The 23,284-nt window shown below is 38.7% G+C and overlaps 1 protein-coding gene across 2 annotated transcripts; it reads right to left on the bottom strand.

Annotated features, from left to right (window-relative positions):
* Positions 1-524: 524 nt before the first annotated feature.
* LOC131231176 (WD repeat-containing protein GTS1) lies at positions 525-21,989 on the bottom strand. Of its 2 annotated transcripts, XM_058227286.1 has the most exons (8): positions 21,458-21,966; positions 17,530-17,737; positions 14,985-15,080; positions 8,189-8,263; positions 5,805-5,915; positions 5,216-5,307; positions 3,665-3,749; positions 525-986 (listed from the first exon to the last, which is right to left on the bottom strand). In XM_058227286.1, exons 1-8 carry the CDS (start codon positions 21,607-21,609, stop codon positions 621-623), a joined length of 1,185 nt encoding a protein of 394 aa, XP_058083269.1. In that variant the 5' UTR covers positions 21,610-21,966; the 3' UTR covers positions 525-620. The 2 variants fall into 2 exon arrangements, with proteins under 2 accessions (XP_058083269.1, XP_058083270.1); XM_058227287.1 differs by lacking the exon at positions 5,805-5,915 and having other exon boundaries at positions 21,458-21,989.
* Between the last annotated feature and the right edge of the window lie 1,295 nt (positions 21,990-23,284).

The raw sequence follows: 23,284 nt of genomic DNA, 5'->3' as shown, positions 1-23,284 counted from the left end.
TTACTCTTCCAACTACGTTAGCAAGTGCACGTGGCATCTGCGCCGCATCTGCGCCGTGCATAAAGTAGCCCCCAACATGTAGATGGCCATATGCAGGTTTGCCAATCAGCTGGGCTAGGCATGTATGTTGAACGTGTTTGCCCTTCAACGGCATATCATTATGAATTTATGATTGCCCAAGATCTGAACTATTCATTCAATAGCCATGTGGATAACCCACTATGCAGAATTGATTCTGGTCAGGCAATCCCGACCATCTGATCATTAGACAATTCAATCAATCACCAACAGGCGTGGCATTTGGGTCAACTAATCATGGGAGGACCCACCAGATGCTCATCTGTGGCTTTCCCTCCCAGGAGGATTCGTTTCTTCATTTTCTCCTCTTCTAATTCCAAACACCTTAATGAGCTGGAATTTAATCTGAACCACCATCTGGTGGGTCCTGCCATTATTAGGCTTCCTAAAATTCTGGGCCTTGAAAATATAAAAAAACAAATACCTGATAATAATTTTTTTAAAAAAAAAAAAAACACAACAATAGTACAGATTACTTCCAACCTGGAAGTGACTTCTCAGGCAGTGCGCATTGCAACTTCGCCAAAATGCAAAGCCAAACATTAGTATGGATGGTGCCTGTTTTTCTTGTGAATCTTCTCGGATTTCATAACCAGTGCATTTGAAATCCACGAACGGTTCACTTCAGAAGATTCATCTGACAGCCAGCAACATAAGCGGCCATCTTCGCCACCCGTCCATCCAAAAATGCCTTGTTTTCTGGTTGCGCCAATGTGTGTGCCTGAAACAGGCAATACAGTCCTCACAACCCCTCCATGTCCACCCTCTAGAATAGCTTCAGGAGATCTGATCGCTCCCGGTCCCTTGTAATCTACAGGGAAGTAACCCAAAGTCCCTGCATTTGTGCCGCCAATCACCCACATCTGATCGTCCACTCCTGAATAGTAGCAATCAACAAAATAATCGACCTGCCAAAACAGATAATGGTGAAACTGAGTTGACCCCAATAACAAATGCGGACACCTCCTCTTTTCTCGTTCTTCGATAAGAATGTGGATCTTTCAACCAAGTCCATTTGGAGACCCCAGCTTGGCCCAGGCCTGAATTTCCAACCCAGTCCATTATTAGACCACGGCCTCAGCCAGGGGCCCAAATTTCCATCCGAATCCATTTCGAGATTTGGTCTTTAGCTTGGGACCTAAATTTCCAACCCTTTGCACCAAAATTGACTGACAAGACTCATCCATAGAACTGGACTAAGTAACAAAGACACTCCATTTTCTAAAAAATGACCCATTTTAGGCACTTCCATTATAGCGTGTGTATATATATACATATATATAAACAAACATTATTTTATTTTTTCTTCTAGCATTTTAGAAGCATTTATATACTTCCTATTTGTATTTTAGTGTATTTTTAGTTGCGCGGATACATCTTTTCTACAACGTTAAAAAGGCCCAAAGGCCACTTCAACACTAATACAACAGACTAAATCCGACCAATGGCAAGAGGATCATTGATGCGGGACACGTGATTTAATGCTAGCATGCAACGTGGAGATTATGAAAGAGTTCATAATCTAATTGAATTAACAAAAGATGTTAACCCACTAAATAATTAAGAGTAAATAATAGAAAATAAAATCTGATTTAACTTACATCACATGCCCGCATGCTAAGAAATCACATAAATCAATTAAAACTAGGCCTGGTAGAAGGATAAAATCTGAAATTTGAAAGATTAGGGTTCATGGGAATTAGGGATTTTGGAATTAGGGTTTTTAGAATTGAAAAAAATAGGAAATTTGGGATCTAGGGTTTAGGGTAGGGTTATGGATGGAGAATCATGGGGTTTTAATGGGAAAGCAAGGGAAAATCAAAGGATTGAGTGGTTGTCCATACAGTTAGCCTAAGGGCTCGCACATGTGGGTCGTTGGCTAGAGTTTTTGGATCCTCAATGGTTGATTTCGGTTGGGGTTGAAGTTGGATGATGAAAAGTTGAAGAAAAAGATGATTTAGATAGTCTTGGATAGAAAGGAAAGTAGAGAGATAAAGTTTTTTTTTAGAAAATACCTCTTTTGGGTTTGATTTTGCAGGTCTACTTTCAATTATTCAAACCATCAATATCATAAGGCCCCATCATGACCAACCAATGAACCAAACATCCAAATGGAAGATCCTAGCCATTGCTTTTCTTTTTTTTTGGCTTGAAGTAAGCCATCAAATCTTCAGCCTTTTTCGGTTGAATGAAAGTTTTTGTATTTTCTTTCTTAATGGTCTACTCAGGTCATGGCGGTTAGATTCTTAGGAGTGAGTGGGCACAAGTTGAAGGCTCTAAAAGGGCAAGGGGAAGGCCCAAAAAGATGTGAATGAAGCCATGGAGGTGGGGTAAAAAAAAAAAAAAAAAACTATGACCTATGGTCGAACTGAAGGTCTGGCCTTGGATGGAGTGGAATGGCAGAACACGATTCAAGTAGCTGACCCCAATTAATTGGATAAGGCTTAGATGATGATGATGGTGACCGGTCTACTCAGGTCATCAACTGGAGGGTTAGGATCTTCCTATCTGGATTTCTGGTGGATGGCCCATCCGTACCAAAGCCTGTCATGATCAATGATTTGGAATACCAAACCATGGCCCCCACTTTCTTTCTTTCCTTTTTTTTTTTGAAAGATGACTAATTATTAAAGGGGCATAGAAGAGATTTCTGCACCAAAATTACTAGATGCTAGACCAACACACAAGCTAAAGAACAATTTGATGGGGCCTTCATTGAAGAAGTCCAAGCCAAAACACCCAAATTGGCTCTTCTAAAGGCCTCCAACCTCCTACCCCATTTCTGGAAACATCTAGCCTGCCGCACCAATCCCATCCCTCCCCCCCCCCTGCGCGCGCGACTAATTACTGCAAATCAATGACAAACCGTGTGCACCTTGACCTATCGTTGGAGTTTATCAATCTTCTTGTCGTGAGAATCTGCTACAAAATCTATGGCACTGCACGCCCCCACTCCCTCAAGGTTGCATCTCCCATCTGTAATGTGCCTTCGCAGTGCCAACCTTTTGCAAGAGGCATTCCGAATTGCTTTTTGTATCCATATGGGTAGCACCAAGCTCAATTGAAGGGTTTATTTTTTATTTTATTTTTTCTGTGGCACGGTGGAGTGAGCAAAGTAGGAAAGGCTTTGTGGAGAATGGCATTGCTGGCTAGTTTGTGGTTTATTTGGGGAGAAAGGAATAGTCACTGCTTTAGGAATAGAAGTGGGCAAATCCTGTTAAGTGATTGAAAAGGCGAAATCAAGTGTAATGGAATAGGCAATAGCTTCAAATGTAGTAGATAGTAGCTTTTTGTTTTCTCTTTCTTGGTCTGATCTATAGTTCTTTAGGCTTCGGTCTCCTTCTCAAATAAAATTATTGCCTATCAAAGGGGGAAAAAAAAGTACCAATAAAAGAACGAGCAGACTAAGTGGAAATGCAGTGCAGTTAAGATGCCCATGAGAATCTTGAGACAAGCATATGCAAGTACTTGTTATATAATTTGGAATACCATCAAACATAGAACATTTTAGCCAATAATAGAGAATTCCAAAATACATTAAAAATGTTGGCTTTTGGTGGAAGAATGTCCAGCAACAGTGGCTTACATGATCAAGGTTCCAGCTATCAGAAGCTAACGAGCGAGCATCTTGGAAGTCGGATTCTTTTCTTGCATCTTTCCAGTCCCATAAACTGTAACATAAAGGTGAAAAAGTTAAATGCAAAACCAAGCTAGGAAAACAAGGAAAGGCCAATGCAGTTCAAACAAAGCAGTAAGTACAGTAATACAGAGCTGACTCCAAAGTTGGCAAAATTTTGAAGATGGTGGTGTATCATCCTCATATTTGAGGCACTGACATACAGCTATCCATAACATCCATATTGTGGATGGGGCATGTCTCTAAAATCACATTGATCAAGTAATCCTAACATCCAACTAATGGCTATCAAATGGATGGTTAAAAGTAGTGAATGGTTCAAATTTGAAGGGAAAAGTGAGCTGGTTAATATTATTTCTTCATGCAACTCTTCGGTTATGCTCCATCCACAGTTGGATCAGCAATTTAGCCGGTCTGGACTGTCATACAACTGTGTGGTTGAAGAGCCACCCCAATTTCCTATATGTTCCAAAACTAACATAGGAGTCCTACCCCATGATAGAATACAACTGCCTTAACAAGTTTTTGGTTCTTGGCACACATTTTATCAAATTCCATGGTTAAAAGAATGATAATTAAATAAGAGAACGCCCTAAATACTTACTCAGCCGTAAGAAAGTATCAAATAAAGCTGAAAATAATCTGATATTTTGGTTTACTACAGCCGGAGAGATTTTGCTGTATTGTAGATGATTTTGAGGATATAAGAATTGTGGAGCCATAAAATTGTCAGATGCGAAAAAAAAATGGGGTTGATCAGATAGCCAGAGTTTTCTTCCACTTGCAGATGGGTATCAATCATGGCCTTAACAAGAATGGTTAAAAGGGTTTGAATGATTTTAGAAATCGAAATCCTAAATCCTCAGGTGCATCTATGTTTTTTTAAAAGAAGAAAAAAAATAATCATGGAAAGCTAAACATGCTAAGGAACAGAATTGCTAGACTCGAGAGTTTATCTGAATAGTGACCACTACCTGCATTAGTATACATATCAGTGTGCTGTGAATTTATTCATCTTGGACATTGGAGTTTGGTAATGGAAAGAAGAAAAGGAATATGGAAATGGAGCTTTGCAGCTGGCCTCTGGGCTTTATAGAGCCAAATGTCTTGTTTGCTCCTGGGTGGAGTTGGGCTTCTCTTCCTTCCACTTTTGGGAATGGATTCTTTATTGGATTGCTTTTGTTTGTTTAGCCTCTTGGCCTCTAGTGTTTTGACCTTTTGTCTCCTTAATAAAAATTCTCATTACTAATCCAAAAAGAAGAAATAGAAGAAGAAGAAGAATGAAACCACCACTAAATTGTGAGAACCGGTTCAATTTCCAGAGAAACATGATGGTTAAATTGGGAAGCGGTTCCTCCTGTTTGCTAAATATATTATAGCTTAATGAAGCAACAAGAAAAACAAAAATGGTTCACCGGTATAGATAGCGCTGTAAGAAATCAGTGGCTAAGACATAAAGTTATAGAAATTTTTGAGTAAATCAACTCAACATAAATAGACCTTAAAGTTTCAATATGTGTCAAACACCAAAGTTTTTTATTTGTCTCTCCAAAGAATCCAACTTTAGCAATCGACGTCCCCACGTTCATTACCTGCATAATCATACACATAAAGCTTAATTAGAGTTAGACACAAGTTCCTCCAATTTGCACGACTTTATAAAAGGTTTAATAAGAAAGAAAGGAAAAAAACAAAAACAAATTTCTCCACCAAAGCACCAACTATAAACCTACAAGGCAACGTATTGTATGTCGAATATCATTGGATGTCAATCTTTCCTAGAAGGCAAATTTCCCAGTACCAGATAACAAATTTAGTAAAATAGGGACCAGGGGTTTTGTTCTGTTTCTCATTCATGTCATGTTGATCACTTTTCTGAGAACAATGGGGGCTCCAAAGTATGGTTCATGTGTTGAAGACTTGAAGCAGCCTCGCGGTCATACTTGTCGAATGAGTTCAATATGAATCGTAGACAATTAATAAACTTGGATGGGATAATGCTTAAAGTATTTAGACAACACACACACACACACACACACACACACAGAAGGAAAATACAGTAACTATCTACTAGGGGTTTTGTACTTACTGATTCCAAATTATCTCCATCATCGATATGACCATCTGTATTGAAGATACACATCAATCCATCAACAGAAGCAGAAATAAGCCTGTTTTGATTGTCTGGAGCAAAACGGACCTAGTAATAATCAAGAAATCATAAGAAACAGTTCATTTTTTGATACAACTATAACTTACGCTGCATTAAGCAAGCTGATAATCAAGAAGAAAATCAAAATTGTAAGTGAATGACCATAACAATTCAAACAGTAAGTGTAAATGTTATCTCTGCCTATATAAATTTTTATATGTCATCATCATCATCATCATCTAGGCCTCATCCCTAACTGGGGTCAGCTACACGGATCCTATACTGCCATTCCACTCTACAAGGACGATATCCATAGTTAAACCATAGATCATCAAGTCTTTTCTTACTACCTCCACACACATCCTTTTGGGCCCTTCCCTTTGCCTTTTAGACCCTTCAACTTGAACCAACTCACTCCTAACAGGCATGGTTACTGGTCTCCATTGCACACCACCAAACCATCTAAGTCTGCTTTCTGTCATCGTATTACCTATTGCTACCACTCCTAAGTTCCCTTGAATGCATGCATTTCTATTTATCCTTCCTCGTCTTGCCACTCACCCATCTCAACATCCCCATTTTGGCTACGCTCGTCCTGTGAACATGTTGTTCTTTAACTACTAAACATTTCGTCCCATAAAAGGCCGGCTGGTCTTATGGCTATTCTACAAAAAAATTTCCTTTAGTTTGATTGGTATGTACCGTGTAGTGATTACATAAAACTCACTAGAGCATCTCCACTTCTTCAACCCAACTTGATTCTACGAGTAACGTCCTTCTCAATCTCTCGGCTCTCATGAATCGACCCAAGATTCGAAACTGGTAACTTTTGGTTGGCGATCTTAACTAATTCCTCATTTCCACTTCTATTGTAACTAAAATTGACTTCCATACACTGTTTAAGTCTGACTAATTTTACAGCCTTTAGATTCTGAAGCATCCCTCAATAGTTCCTCATCTCATTAATCAACACTATGGAATTTGCAAACAACATACCCCACAGGACTACTTGTAAGTGCCTCGTTAACTAGTCCATAACCACTACAAAAGGATACAGGCTCAATGCCGACCTCCAGTGTAAGCCTACATTAATTAGAATCCAACTTGTCTCCTCCACTAGTGGTCCTCACATTTGTTACTAACCCCTCATGCATATCCCTATTCCTTAATCATATCAATATATCCTCTAGAGCCTTCTTTCTTTCCCAAAACCACTGATTTTTAATTCTCTAGGGGCCCTATTGTATGCTTTCTCGAATTCAATAGATATCATGTGGAGATCCTCCCTCCTCTGTCCCTATATTTATCCATCAGCTGTCTAACTAGGAAAATAGCCTCAATGGTCGACCTTCCTGGCATTAAATCCAAAATAATTTTTCTGATGCATTCGTCTCAGGCCTTAGCCTTTGCTCGATCATTCCCTCCCTAGGTTCCACAGCATGACTCATAAGTTTAATCCCATGATAGTTCGTGCGGTTCTGCATGCCTTTTATTCTCATAAATGGGTACCATGGTACTTTTCCTCCTTTTTTTGGTATTTTCTTTGGTCTTACAATCTTCTCGAACAATTTTATCAACAAAAATAAACCAGTATCTGTCATGCATTTCCAAACCTCTACCAATTTAACATTTGGTCCCAGGGCCTTTTCCAAAACGTCTCCACTTTAGATATCCTAATCCTATGAAAGTGGCTATGGTCTCATACCTCATTTGAGTTTATGACTCCTTTTATCCCTATACTCTCAGAGCGGTCATCATTTTAATAAGTTCTGAAAATAGCTTCTCCACCTTCTATTGATCTTTATACATAATTGTGAAAATATGGCAAAGAGGTTCACCTTTTCATTCATTGTATGCTTACCTAAAGAGGTCCAGAGCTTTTACCATGCTCATTTTGGGACTTCTTGGTTTTATGGGGATTTTGGAAGGATTTAATCAAAGAGTTTTTTAGGATAAAGTTTTGCTGATTGATCCATTAAAAAGAAAAGTCCAGGCTCTGATTGTTAGGGCATTATAGGTAGGAATTTCAAGGGTGTTCTATGTAGGAGATTGGGATGGGTCGTAAGTTTCTGAGGGGAGACTACAGGCAGCTAGAGGTTTAAGAACTTGAGATCGACCAAGACTCGAATAGGTCTGGATTCTAGAAATGTTGCCAAGCCACGCATTAACTCAGCCAGGTTTTTCAAGTTTCGCTTTTGGTTTCTGAATGTTTCAGAATTCTGTCTTTGAGACTTTTGATAGAGTTTCTGAGCTTTGGACCAGTTCAAGGCAAAGCTAAGATGTAGACAAATCAACTAGAATATAAACTGGAACAAACAAACCTGAGTAACATCATCCACATGGGAATCCTCCAAGCATGACACCTGCTTTCCATTCCTCCAATCCCAAAAATGTATCTGCATGTAATCCACATATTTGAAAGTAAATAAAAAAGGAAAAGACAAAACCATCTAGAAGAGCATTTTGGAAAAATCAATTTTCAGAAGAAACATAAAGGCAAATATTATATAACTAATAAGTTTACTGGCCACATACAACTTAGGCAAAAAGCAACACATCAATGGAGTTTCTAAGAATAGTAAGGTACCATTAATAGAAGGGAAATTTGTATAATACCCCCCTCACATTTTTTACATTTGCAGAGTCCCTCATCCTTTTCAGATATTTATATTTACCTTCCCTGAGGCTTTCCAACGATTGGAAATACCTTGCTGTCAGTTACCATTAACGGCTGTTACTTTTGAACAAAATGCCATACATTTATATGAATGAAATGACAGAAACACTCTCACTGAAAAGACCGAAACAACCTCCTCTTTCGAAATGACCCACATTTCCAAGTAGGCTGACTGTACCCTTGTTGCACAAGTGTGTATCAACCTTACTCTACACATGTTCAAAATCTGGGCTGTTCATCAAGTGGTGTCCACTGGAAAAATTCCATGGACCAAAAAAAAGTTGGTCTCACTGATCAGGGAGGTCAAACTTTGATGAGAAAAGTGAGCTATTGTTTAAATGATCTCCAATGGTCCAGAATCTCCAGATTTCACCCAAATGTGGGACTCACTTCGTGACTAATTCTAAGATTTTAGTCCACCTACCTAGCTTGCAAACCAACTTGATTTCTAGCCAGGACATATAAATGGTCAGACCCATGTGATGAATGGCTTGGATCTTTCTCCTGTGCATTATACGGATGTGTGTGTAGTAAAACTCCATTGCAATCCCCTATTGAAAGAGAAAAACTTTGATTCTTGCCCGAGTGTAATGGATGAGAAAATGCATTTAAAATTTACTTAGAAATTGCATTTATTTAACACACTTAATTCATATAAACCATCCAAATTATGGTCCCTACTCCCAATTTAGATCTACCATGAACCAAAACTTACTTTTATTTGATCATCTGAATCAGATTGATTGACATCTATTGGGCAGTTTAAAATGCAAACATCCTATGATCACATTTTAAATAAGTGTCCATGAATCAAACCTCAGGATCATTCAAAAAAACTTATCTTCGGACTGGTACTCACTGTTCCAAGTATCCCCAATATTAACAATAATATCCCCGATATTATTATCAGTATCTCTAGCGCAGCAATAGCGATAACACCGGTACTATCAAAAATTCCAGGCAGTGTTCGAAATATTGGTATCGCGTTAAGTATCGCATCTTTGGGATACATATAAGTATCGGTTATCGCATGGGATATATTGTTTGTATTGGGTAATTTATTGAACTTTTTGGGAAACATGGGAAACATTGAGAAAATTGTTGAATTTTTCAATGAAACTTCAGGGATTGTTTAAAAAAGACCTTAATACACACTTAAATCATAACATCTCAAAAATGAAGAGTACATAATAGGTTTCCTTTGTATAATGTCCTAAGCAATGCGTTGTCTAACTAAACTAATACAACTATATTAAAATTGAATGCGTTGTATCAATTGACAGTTGGTTGAAGGAAAATTTTGAAAAAAACATGGAGAACATGAACAACCAATGGATATCGAAATCAAAGCTCCAACTCCATGATTTTTCATGAAAAACATGAAGAACCAATGAATTTATAAACATTTGACATTGATTTAACATAATTTCAACGGAAAAAAAAGGATCGGAAATTGAAAATGCTCATCGTATCGAACATGTGGAATATATCAGCACTACTTATATGTTTCGTATCGCACATGTGGTATACAAGATATATCATGGGTTATATCGGCGGATATCATCGATATTTAAAACATTGATTCCAAGTATCAGCTATATATCACTAAGTATCGCCAATGTATTGCCAATTTGCCAATATCTTCGATTGTGTAAATACCAGGTGTCGCTTGTATCGTCAATGTATCAATATCACCAAAATTCTGTTTATTGAAAAAAAAAATCCATTTCATTTTTTATGGGTGCATCGTCGTATGATGAAATGCATGTTTGTATGTGTATATGCATGAATTCACGAATGGATGTGTGTGTGCATGCATGGATGGAGGGATCACGCATGAGTGTTTTTATGCATAAATGTGCATGCATGGATGGATGGATCCACCATTTTCCCTATGTTTCCCCAATGTTTTCTTGAGTCAACAATACATGCTTTTTGGCCCCATTAAAGGCAACCTTATTATTTGATTCCTAAATATGCAAATATGTGTCTTTTTTGCTATTATTGGATTGTTAAATATGCAAATATGTGTATTTTAGCTTCTCCTAAAGTATCATTGAAAAGTTCCAACATTTTCCCTATGTTTCTCTAATGTTTCCCTGAGTCTGCTTTGCATGCTTTTAGACCCCCATTAAAGAGGAACTTATTATGTATGTGTCATTTTTGCAATTATTTGATTCCTAAATATGTGATTACGTGTATTTTAGCATCTCCTGAAGTTTCATTAAGAAATTCTACCATTTCCTCACGTTTCCCTAATGTTTCCCTCAATCAGCGATACATTTCCAGGTATCAGTGATAATATCGGTGATATTGATACATGTAACAATACCGATACTACGAACACTGCTGTTACATAGAAACAGTGAGTTACACACTTTTATCGGTCAGTTTAATCTGAGTAAACATATTTGTCAGTGCATGCTTATCAAGTGTCATACACTGCCGGAGTATCAAGTAACTCCTCTTCAAAATATCTCTAACAAAAGCCTCCTCCATAGCTGACTTTTTAGAAAGTGGCTGTTGTATGATGATATATATTTTGACATACAGTAGACACTATATGTTAAGCTACATAGGGTCCACCCATTATGTTTATACAAATCCAAACCGTACGTCTTGTGAATCTCTTTATGCTCTCGGTGTGCACCAGCAACCATTTTGATACAATACTCAGATGGGATACTCAACAGCTAGCAATATAAAATCACACCTAAGACCTAAATATTCACATAGTGATAGTCCTAGTCATCCTTTCACCCTAATTTTCTAAAGGTGGCACTAACAGAACATTTTCCACAAAATGTGGTTTCGATCATCAGATCACTCAACATGTGAGCTCCACTGACGGCAACACACGCTAGATCATGAGTCTCAACAGAGTCATTAACCGTCATAAAGAGTCATAGCCTTGCAAGAGTGCTAAGTAGATTGCCTCTTGGGCCTTGAGTAGGCATTTGATATTGAACCGTGCTAACCTGACCACTAGGACCTACTGCCATATGGGTCAAACTTTCATTACATCCAACCCATTCATCAGGTATGCTGCTTCCCATTCAGGCCGGAACCCAGATATCATGACCATCAAAAACTCTAGGCCACACCATAGGAAACAGTTGGTTTGGATTTTCTAAATATCGACGACATCAGCTGATATATCCCACGATATATCTAGTATCCCACCTGTGCAATACGAAACGCACAAGTAGTGCCGATATATCCCACCTATTCGATCCAGTGAGCATTTTCAAATTTCAGTCCATGTTTTTGTTGTAAATCACACTAAACCAATGCTAAATGGTTTCAAATCTATGATCTTTATGTTTTCCATGAAAAATCATGGATTTGGAACTTTGATTTTGAGATTTGGGGAAGATGGGTCAAGTTGCGGAAAATTGAGAAAAATTGAAAGTTTTCAATTTCTCGCAAATCAGTTGCAATCTTTGTATCCAAACACAAAATTAAACATGTATGTAACCTGATCTAGTGATTATTATTTTTTGCTTATGGATGTATTGCTTGTGTTTCCATACACGTCTTCTTACATTTATAAATTATATTAATATACTTGCATCAGTTAAGTTGGAAAGCGCATATATTAGGGCCCCATACAAAGGAAACCCCTATTATATGCACTTTTTTTTGTAATGTTTTGATTTCTAAGTGTGTATTGATGTCTTTTTCAACAATCCCTTAAATTTCATTGAAAAATTAGACCAATTTCCCAATGTTCCCATGTGTCCTAAGAACAATGATACATTATGCGATACAACCGATATATCCCATGTGATAACTGATATGTATCCGTATCCCAAGGGTGCAATACATTACACGATAACGATATTTAAAACATTGGGTATGGAGCAGCCACCATTAGTTAGTATAGAATCCACAGTGCTGTCTATATTTCATCTAATCTAGTCATCTGACTTGCCTTGTCAGGATGAAAGCATTCCCCAAAAACCACACCATTTCAAAACACAAGTGGGTCATAACACGTGAACTTAGAGGTTTAGATATAATTCCCAATTGGGTAGCACACCTGGGTGTTCAATTTTGAATCAAGGGCATACAAGGGGTGTTGAATCTGATGGACAAGATGGATCTCATGAACATAAAGTCGTTTCCCTCACATAAGCACTAGGCACGCAAGAGTTTTCATTTGATAGTTTGGCAAAGAACAAACACGCGCACTAAAAAATGTATGTTGCAATTGCAAACCCATTATCAAGTCATACCCATCCAAATCATGGGCCCACTTGATGAACGCTTGAAATCCACTTGGTCCATCAATTGAGCCACCTAATGTTAGGACATGATCCAAAAAACCAGCCAAATCTAAAACTCAAGGGGGGCACACCATCCGGAACAATGGGAATGGGCACACCCACCAATGGTAGCTTCTTCCGGCCCACCCAAGTTTTGGAAGTTTTGGATCAGGCTAAAATTTGGGTTTTCGCTTTATCCTAGCAAGGATGACCTTATGAATGAGTCGGATAGCAGATAAACAATGGGATGGACCCAATAAAATTTCAATGGTGGGTGGCACATCCACACTGTTTCCTATGGTGGGGCCCACTTGAGGTTTTGATCTGCCTGATTATTGGGTTCACATCCTAATGTGAGTGTGTGAAACTGATGGACGGAGTGGATGCCAGACGTGTTTTGTACGCGCTGATCCTGTGCATGTGATCCGCCCCCCTCACATAAGGGGCCGCTCACCATATCCTGGCTTTTTCTTACCACCTAATGGGCTAATGTTTCCAATAACAGATGGAATTTTCATGGGCCACACATGTCAGATGTGCACATGTTAGAGATCCATGACATTCATCAGTTACGGTCGACCATAAAAATGCCATGTACCAAAAATCAGGCAGTACATTCACCATGTAGGCCTCACATCTGAGCTAAATATAGACTGTTGGATATCATCATCAGATGGTGCCCACCTATGTGATGAATTTTGACTTGCATGATCATATGGACCAACATTCTTTTTGGTCCCTAGAATTCTCATACTGGGGCCCCACCTGATGAACGGCTAGGATCTCTAACAAATGTGAAGTATGTAAGGTTGTTTCACACGTATGCAACAAGGACTTGGTAGGGTACGAGAGCTCTAGGACTTCATAGAGGTACGAAACACTCCATTTCTAAAAATGGATTGATTTGGGATGGTATTTGGGTCTTTCCTGACAACCACGGGCATTTTCATCATTATATTCTTAAAGAGACAGCTTTTCATTCAAAACAACCATTAATGCTAACTGCCTGGGGGAGGGTCTTTGCAATTGCCAAAAAACCTTGAGGAAGGTAAACAGAAATGTCAAAGGGGGAGGGGGGAATCTTCAAACGTCAAAAAGGTTGGATATATATTATATACAAATTTCCCTTAGTAGAAATTAGTTGGAGGGTGTTGCATGCAGATGGTACAGAATTCTGGTAGATGTCCCTTGGCAATATCTTAGCAAGTACTCCTTTTAATGAGCATACTCTACCCAAGGCAAAGAGGAATCGCGTAACCTTCTTACCATAGTAAAAGATAATTCTGGATTCAACTGGTCCAGGATCGATTGTTCCCCTAACTAATGCTATCATGGCCAAATATGTGACAACTATTGTGGCAGCGATGGTTTTATTATGGAGAATATATGGAGCATTACACTGGTCACAAGAGAGATTGAAAATCAAGAATAGTTAATTTCTCAACAACACAGGGAAAAAGTTACCTCACTAATCTCACTTCTCACATACATTCAAAATTCCCCAAATGGAGTACACTGGTCAGAGGAGAGATTGAAAATCAAGAATAATTAATTTCTCCATGACACAAGGAAAAAGTTACCTTGCAAATCTCAAATACATTCAAAATTCCCCAAATGGAGTACACTGGTCCTCAAGGAAACTATACTCTTTTACTCACCCAACTAATGATGTTGAGGGCATTGACACTTGTTCCTTCTCCGATTGAGGCTGACTTCTCACTATGGCTCCACGAGTCCTCAATACTTCAAATCCCCTTAGGTGACTCCTAAGTGAACCGTTGAAAAAAATTGGCGAATAGTCCATATTCAATGCATACTTGCAACCTAACTGATGAATTTACTAGACTATTTTCTGGCCAGGGAATGTTCATGGTAGGCCACACCTGATGAATGTGCCGTGTTAGTATGTGTGCCGCAAAGCCCCATTTCCATCTCACACAAGCAAGTATGCTCAGCATTCAGCATTTGTGCAACGAAGGGATCCATTTAAGTGCTAAAGAACTTTTAAGTAGGAGGCAGAAGATTATAGAATAGATTATGTGAGTTCTAAACGCAGATAACCAAGAAACATAATTTGTATCATTGTTGAGAGAGGAAAGAAGCCAAATGTTGCATAAGGAAATTGCATTTCAACCTCAAAAGAAAAGTAGATATGAACTCCAAATATCATACCTCAGTGTTACATCCAGCAGCAAGAAGATTACAAGTTGATCCACCAAAGCAGAAACTGAATATTTCTCGGGAGGGAGCAGCTCTTAATAGAGATACCTGGTATGAAAACACCTAAATCAGAACATACATGATTACAGATTAAAAAACATAAGAAGGAAAGAAACATAAAAGAGGTTTTTTTGAAAGATGATATTTTTTTTTAGATTGACGAGGCCAAACAAACCTTGAAAAGAATACAGACAGCCATTACATACATGAGACCCGAATCTTACATGCAAGAGACCTTTTACAAAAGAAGCATATAAGAGAATGATAGTATTTAACAGGCAACTAAGCTTGCTCATGGGGCACCATTTTTCTTTTCGCTTTTTTTCCCCTTTTTTGGGAAAAATTAGCCAAAAGGACCAAGAATAATAACTTCAATGAATATGGATAATGAAGGTGCAACTAAAACAACATGCAATAAAACATTCATAATTTCCCTGGGACATGGTGTTCAATAACGGTAGGGGTGTCCGTAACGGGCACCGCCATTTCTGTTACGATACGGGCCGTAACGGCCGTTACAGTATTTTTTATTTTCATTTTTTTAAAACAAGTTTCTGGAGTGTTACGGGGCTGTTACAGGCAGTTTTTTCTGTAATGGCCGTTACAGCCATTTCGGCCCCGTAACGTGTAATGGTTATGGCCATTACCGTTACGTAATGGCCATTACGTAACCGTTTTTGTATACCTTGCCCTAGGATGAAAATTTCTTATGAAATGTCTAGGTGGCTTATTCTTTGCTTCTTGAATGTATCAACATAACTCAAAAAGGAAGGCCTGTGTGTGCTACCTTTTGTCCATGTTTCTCAAATTATCAGCTTAGCTAAGTATGTACTGGCACTCTAGAACCCCCGAAAAACAATAGGACTTGGGCCAAATCTTGGTGCGTGAGCTTAATTTTTTCGAGTGGTTGTAGGGTCATCCTGGTCTGCTTGGATTATAGAAAATAATTCATCGTGCTACAATGCATACCCGCATAGTTTGGATGTGATTGATATTGGAAATGGAACTGTGGCAACTTTTACATGAGAGTGGCCCAATCGATGAAAGTGTCGTCTCACTTCTAGTTTCAGGTAAGGTTCCTCTCCTTTTCTGCTGGATTGATTCCGATTGTATTCAGCAGTTGGATATTCTTTTAAAAGATGTCAAGTTTGAGGGAAAATGATGTGATTTGCTTGAAGAATGGAATAGAGCAAAAATTATTTTCACAAGGAACTAAAATGAATTTGGAGCTTAGTTGTGCAATCCTCTAACCAGCATCGTTCCTACTCCTGCTTCCTGGCCATTTATGGTTGCTACCACTTTGAAACGGACTCTTCCACACTCCTGCACTTGAATCCGTTGCCTCTTCCCTTCACACTTCATGAAACTATGGTTTGGAGCGGAGACTAAAGACCTCAGTTCAAGCCTCAATGTTTATGCTTCATTTCTTCTAGGTGGTAACTATTTTCTTAATAAAGAAAAAGTGTTTATACAAAATAAAGAAGGGAATGGTATAGTTGTAGGAAGAGAGATCCAAATATCAGAGTGGTTAGTTTCTCGATGGTTCAATGAAAAGTAACCTTGATAGTCTCACATACATCCAAAAGCCTCAATGGAGAGACTGGTCCTCAAGGAAAGTATTCACTTGTACTCACCCAACTGATGACAATGAGCAAACCACACTCCCATGAAACACGTGTCCCCTTCTTTGACTGAGGATCATCCTTAGTGTGATTCACTGAACCACCAATACTTCTCCTCATAAAGCCTTGAGCAAATCTCTTATGAGATTCGAGTCTCATGCTTCTTTCGTATCTTTCATATATAATACACTTAAAGGGAGACCAATAGCATCATACACTAGGTGGCAGATTTGGTATAGTAGGCGAGCTAATATTTAGAGATATTCAATTCCTCGATGACATTGATCAGAGTTGCATTTTGGAACTCTTTACAAAGAAATTAGTTGCTACACTTAAAACACAGTCTCAATGGCTGTCTCCATATTTTGCTTGCACATCCCTACTAGCTTCACACATGCCAACATGGAAAATGTACGCGAGTCAAGATCTAGGTGTTCATCAAGGTTGCCCCAGTTCCAACATGCTTGTGAGAGAGAACCAACTGATCTGAATATTAGGTTGCCATGCGTGTATAAAAATATAACTTATAACGAATTAATAGCCCATAGTCAACATAAAAATGTGGCCCACTTGCTGAGAAAACCAGCCTATTTTTGTGCCAAGGCCACACCCGAAACATTACATAGCCACTGCATTTCTCTACTGCATGTGCATTGGCACGTGGGAAACTCTCAAGGCATGGGAATGGAAGAAAACAAATAAAACAAGAATTCCCATAATTACAAATCAAGATTTGAACAAGTATAAAACTAGAAAGATAGGGCTTATGGTGCAACAGAAACCAAAATAGAATGAACTTGGTTAAAAAACCATCAGTAACATAAGGGAGAAGCCTTCTTTTATAGTGCAAAATATAAGCAGAAGCATCTCCACACCTGTTTGAAAGTCCTTGTATCCCACACTCTAATAGTCCCATCAGAAGAGCAGGAGCTTATGACATGTGCAGATGATGGAACTGAAAAGGAGATCTCATTGATGGTTCCAGAGTGACCCTTACACTCTCCAAAATATTGACCCGTTCCTGGGGAATAAAATTTAATTGCGTTTGTTGATAATGACACTGCCAAAGTTGAAATCTCCTGGCTTGCATTCAAACCAAACAGAGGAAAAAACACATGTAATGCATAAGAAGGGACAAAAGATGATATGGAAATATTTAAACATTAGACAATATAAGATAGATCTTGCTCACAAGAACATAAATGATACAGATTCAACTTTTATTGTTATAATAATGTACAAGAGAATGAATACTGCAAGTTCGTATATGCAATGTACTATCTGGCCTCAACAGTTGGGAAAGCTCCAACGTTGTGTGTAGGTCAAAGGGCAAATGACAAAAACATACTATTCTTTGCTTCTTTTTTCTTGATCAACAACAAGACAGTTTATTAAGATAAAAGCAGGACTTTGGAGTATGATTCCAATGGCTTTTTGTTCAAGGGAGTGGAAGTGATGCATCCAAACAACCCATCATTCAACGGGGATCCAAAGATGTGTTCCACAAGCTGACCAATTGAAAATTCAGCCAAAACTGCCATCTGATCTGACTATGAGACCCACAAACTCAATCAGATGGCACAATTAGAAATGGATTGGACTTTGGAGCCCACCTTTTTTAGGGTACATACAAGCCATCCACACAAAACTGGGAGGGTTTTTTTTTTTTTTAAGATGAAATTTATTGGGCAAGAGCCACATGATTGTATAGATAGAATATATGAATAGTATATGAATCTTTTAGTTAGTTTACTTTTAATTCTTTTTCTTCATTCATTACATGGGTATATCTTTTGAGTTACATTAGAGAAGATATATGCAAACCAACAAGAGTTGAGTGGGTATTTAACTTTAAAAATGATTTTATTGCAAAGAGGGCTATAGCCTATATGTATACAACCATACACGGACATGATATTTCAACTGAATAAAGTCTTTTTTTTGTTTAAGTTATGATCCTTCTTTAGTTCTAGTAGGTTTTCCCCTTAGAAAGTTGTTGGGTTCATCTACAGGACCTCTACTTCTTATTTGGAGGTGTTTTTATTTTTCTTCTTCTTATTCTTTTTTTTTTCCTTTTTTTTTTTTTTTCAGTTCTAGAAAATAGATTATTGCTGGATAGTTTTTCCACAATCCAGTTATTTGGTCTATCATCTCTTTTGTGGCATCTGAAAAAGAAGATTGAAGCTCTAAAGTGGTACTTGCAATTCTCTATTCAATTAAATTCACTTTTCCCCCTCGATACATTGGGAAGAAAAGGAACAATTAGACCTTCAATGGTGAGAACATTTTTTTCAGTTCTAGAAAATAGATTATTGCTGGATAGTTTTTCCACAATCCAGTTATTTGGTCTATCATCTCTTTTGTGGCATCTGAAAGAGAAGATTGAAGCTCTAAAGTGGTACTTGCAATTCTCTATTCAATTAAATTCACTTTTCCCCCTTGATACATTGGGAAGAAAAGGAACAATTGGACCTTCAATGGTGAGAACGTTTCATTGATGAAGGTGGTGGAAGGTATTAAAAGTGGCCTCGTTCATGAGCTCTTTTATGTCCCGAATTCCAAAGGTTCAACTCCTGTGACCTCTTATTCAATTGGCCATTGGTGGAAGTCTAGTAGATAGTGAAGTGACCAAGATGAAAGCTATGCCCGCTGGAAGCCCAATTTTGACTTCTCTTCCCTCAAGAAATCTCAGTCCTAGAGGTATCGGCAGTAGATTGAGAAACAAGAAAGGGAGAGGAAGTCCTCCTTCGAGACTTCAAGGCCAGAGATAGGGCTGTCAACCCACAGGTTTCGGGTTGGGTCCTGTGATAGCCGTACCCAGGCTTAACCAGGTTTGGGTATTGTTGGGTCTGGGTCTAGCTCTTGAATAATCAGATTCGGATCCAATTGGGTTTGGGTACCCAAACCCCACCAATGGATGCATTAGATCGCACACACGTGTGCCACTTTGACATGGGAATGGTGTGTAGATGGCTCTCTTACATTTATGTGGCTTAAGAAACCACATTTGGTTGTTAAAATCATTAATCTATATTAAAAATATATATAATTGCACTACAAAAAACTATCTTGTTACAACTAGAACCAACTTTAAACAAGTCCATCACATGAACCCAAACTGAACCTGACAACACCTGATTTTTAACTGGGTCCAAAACGTGAGACATGGACCTGGCCCAATTTCTTAACATGTCCAAAAGATGCAACCTGGACCCATTAAAATCGGTTGAGTCCATCAAGTACCCGCGGATGCAGATACCCATTGACAGCCCTACCCAAAGGCCATTGCTCCTAGACGTGGGCAGCATATCATTGCAAAGAACCATTCCAATATAATGATTGTGGAAGGGGGGGCTCATCATATGTTATTACTTGGGTGCTTAAACATCACGCCAAGCTGTGGCAATTATCTTTCATTTCCGATGAAATCTGCCACCTCCACGCGAGGCTACACATTTTGTTTGCCCACACAGGATGGGAGGTGACAAGGCAAATATATTTGCTGATGTTTTGCCCGAAGGTAGCGTATGTAGGTCTTCTGTATGCATTGAGGCCTCATTCCCTTTCCCTTGATGCCTTTTTCATCTCCTCTCAGCTAATTTCAATTTAACAGTTCTCAACTAAATTTTTTTCAAAAAATAAGAATAAAAAATTTTAAAATTTTTTTATATCCCTTCTAGGCTAATTTCTTTTTTTTCTTTTTTCGGTCAATTCTTAAAAGAAACAGAAGATAACACCACTGCATGACCTACATTCTCCAAAACATTTCCCCACATATAAAAAACTGAGAAATAAGATGTGTTGATAAATAACCATTACATGACAGATAATACAATCTCTATATCTTACAGCATTAGCAGCAGCTCCATCTCTTCTCCATAACTCATGAAGGACACGGCTTCAGACCAGAATCCTCTACAACGCTGGTTGTAGGGAAAACCACCCGAGTTATGTGGAGCCCACTGTGTTCTAAGCGTGACATCTGCTCTATCCATCAGGCACAGCTTCTAATTTTAATCATTTCATCCTAGACATCATCCCAAAACAAAACTCGAGTAGGCCAAACCAAAGAAAACAATTTAAAACCACACCTAAACTTTTTGTGTATGAAGCTGATTTTTGGAGTATCTATCCATCCTGGTTAGGCACATCTGATTAATGGATCAGATGGAATATGCACACTCGGTGAGGCCCACAAACAACTTATACTTAGCATCCATAATCCATTGTTTGTGTAATGTGGCCAACATCAGTTGTTGGTCGGGATGAATTTCAAACATAGGGCTTAAAATCGTGGGGTGCAGCTTATGTCCGAGTGGATTTCGCACACACAATACAGTGGGCCGACAGAGATTGACCGTTGTACACGCTGCATATAACAGGTGTTGCAGATGATTCCCATCCTACCGCTTTTATTAACTATAAAAATCAAAGACTTCCAAATGCGGACGACCTTCAGACAGTGTTTGGATACACAAGCGAATCGAATTACAAACGAGATGGCATTCTTCAATTGCAAGTACGTTCCTTCCAACTCCAACTTAGAAAAAAAGTAATCGCAATTCGGAGCCAAACCCTCAAATATGAATTCGCCCAAATCACAATTCGGTATTACTGCTGAAATCGCAGTTCGATCCAATAGCACATCCAAACGTGCAGATGAATATCTGATGGAAATATCAGCAAAATCACGTCTGTACACATGGTATACCGTACGGGAAATGGAAATACGAAAGAAATCATCTCCGTACACGTGAGTGCTGTATCTGAAACGATCGAGGAGAAGAAAATAGAGAGAGATACCTGGAAGCGATTTGGAAGACGTAATCGTCTCCGAAGTTGGTTTGGATGGTGTTTTTCACGCCCAGGCGCTTTATAGCAGAGAAAGAGGGGCTTCTGCTTCTGCTGCTTTCTTCTTCAGCTTCCTCCGTCTCCATCTCTACATCCATTTCCATCTTCCCTTCTTCTTCTCCTTTCTCCAGGGAGAAGTGGGGTTCTTCCGCGAGCGGCTTTGCTAATTTACGCCGGGGAGTGGTGAGGGATAACGTACACGCGGGAGAAACAGGAATTCGATAATGACAGATCGGCGGAGAGGGTTGAGGAGTTTATACGATACTCAGGCTGCGTATGACGCTTGATATGCGGCCACTCAGAAATTGTAAACGTGGAATATATTTACTCCAGTAAAACCGACTACATTGTGGGGCCCACCACGATCAGATTGTTTGAATAATCCTAACCTCTGATTCAGGGACGCTTGTTTGTTAAAATTGGACCGTTGGATTTTTTCATCTTTAACCGTCCAATAAATGTCCACCAATCTGCCAATCGGATAATCAAATGAGCTTAATTTTTTTTCATGACTAGACTGAGTGCCATAATTTGGAAGGTTTAATTCGACTATTTGTATGCCACGCATGCAATTTCTAAGTAATTTCTAAATGCCTGCGTATCATCCACCACACTCTGTCCAGAGTACGAAGGATTTTCCCAGATAAGAGAGAAATTTACGACTGTGGACCCACCTTTTATCCATTGGATATTCTTGAAACAATACAAACTTAACTTCCGTACTTAGACCTCCTCGTACGGACACCGAATTCTAGATCGAAAATACCTTGCGGATTGGCTGGCGTGCAGAGACGAGCGCCGACGGACGTCCCGGCGCTGGGAATGGGGCCAACTGTGATGTTTGTGAGAAATCCTCCCCGTCTAAGTTCATTCATAGGGTCATAGAGACCTGTATGAGAAGAAAAAACAAATTTCATGATGATCCAAAACTTTTGTAACCCTAAAAGGGTTTCAATGGTAGACGTGCAATTCCCCACTGCCTTTTACAGTGTGGTCCACTTGATAGCTAGATCTGTCTTATTTTTCATCTCAAGCCTTAATACGAGTTCGTCAAATAGATGAACAGTTTGGATATAACACAGACCTCATAATGGGACCCACAAAAACGATTGGGATTGCAACAAGAAAAAAATAAAATCAGCGAGTTGGGTCGACTAAGTTGGCCAGAGCGGGCCGTGGCTACGAATTATAACTGTAGCCATAACTGTCATGCTATGCACTTTTTTCTCTTTTTTTTTTCTTTTTTTTTTTTTTTTTATTTTTTACATGGAAAACCTTATTTTACTTATAATTTTCTCCAATACATATTTATATAAATACGTGTGTCTCTCTCTCTCTATATATATAATTCTCTCTTTTTTTTTCATTCCTTTCTTTATTCATTTAACAAGAATATCTTCTAAACTAAAATTAGTTACTTGACGTGCCACATATGATTTTGGGGTAGGAGAAGCTACTTTAGCCAACCAACCTAGTTGTTTTCCAAGATTCCATCAGGTCGTTGGTTGAAAATCCATTTTATTCACTTCGTGGTCAATTTCAATCAGTGCGTGGTCTAATTGAAAATTCAGAGGAGCAAACATAAAATTGAGCAGGGAAAACATGAAATTGAGCGGGGCAAATTAGAAATTCAGCGGGGCAAACTATAAATTGAACGGGGCAAACATGAAATTGAGCGGGGCAAACTAGAAATTCAGCAGGGCAAACATGAAATTCAGCGAGGCAAACTAAAAATTTAGCGGGGTAAACATGAAGTCTGTGTTAGGAACCGAATGATTG

Source organism: Magnolia sinica, chromosome 17 (assembly GCF_029962835.1).
Source record: "Magnolia sinica isolate HGM2019 chromosome 17, MsV1, whole genome shotgun sequence".
Lineage (NCBI taxonomy): Eukaryota > Viridiplantae > Streptophyta > Magnoliopsida > Magnoliales > Magnoliaceae > Magnolia > Magnolia sinica.
The sequence above is the reverse complement of the archived record's forward strand: the minus strand, read 5'-3'. Positions and strand labels throughout refer to the sequence as shown.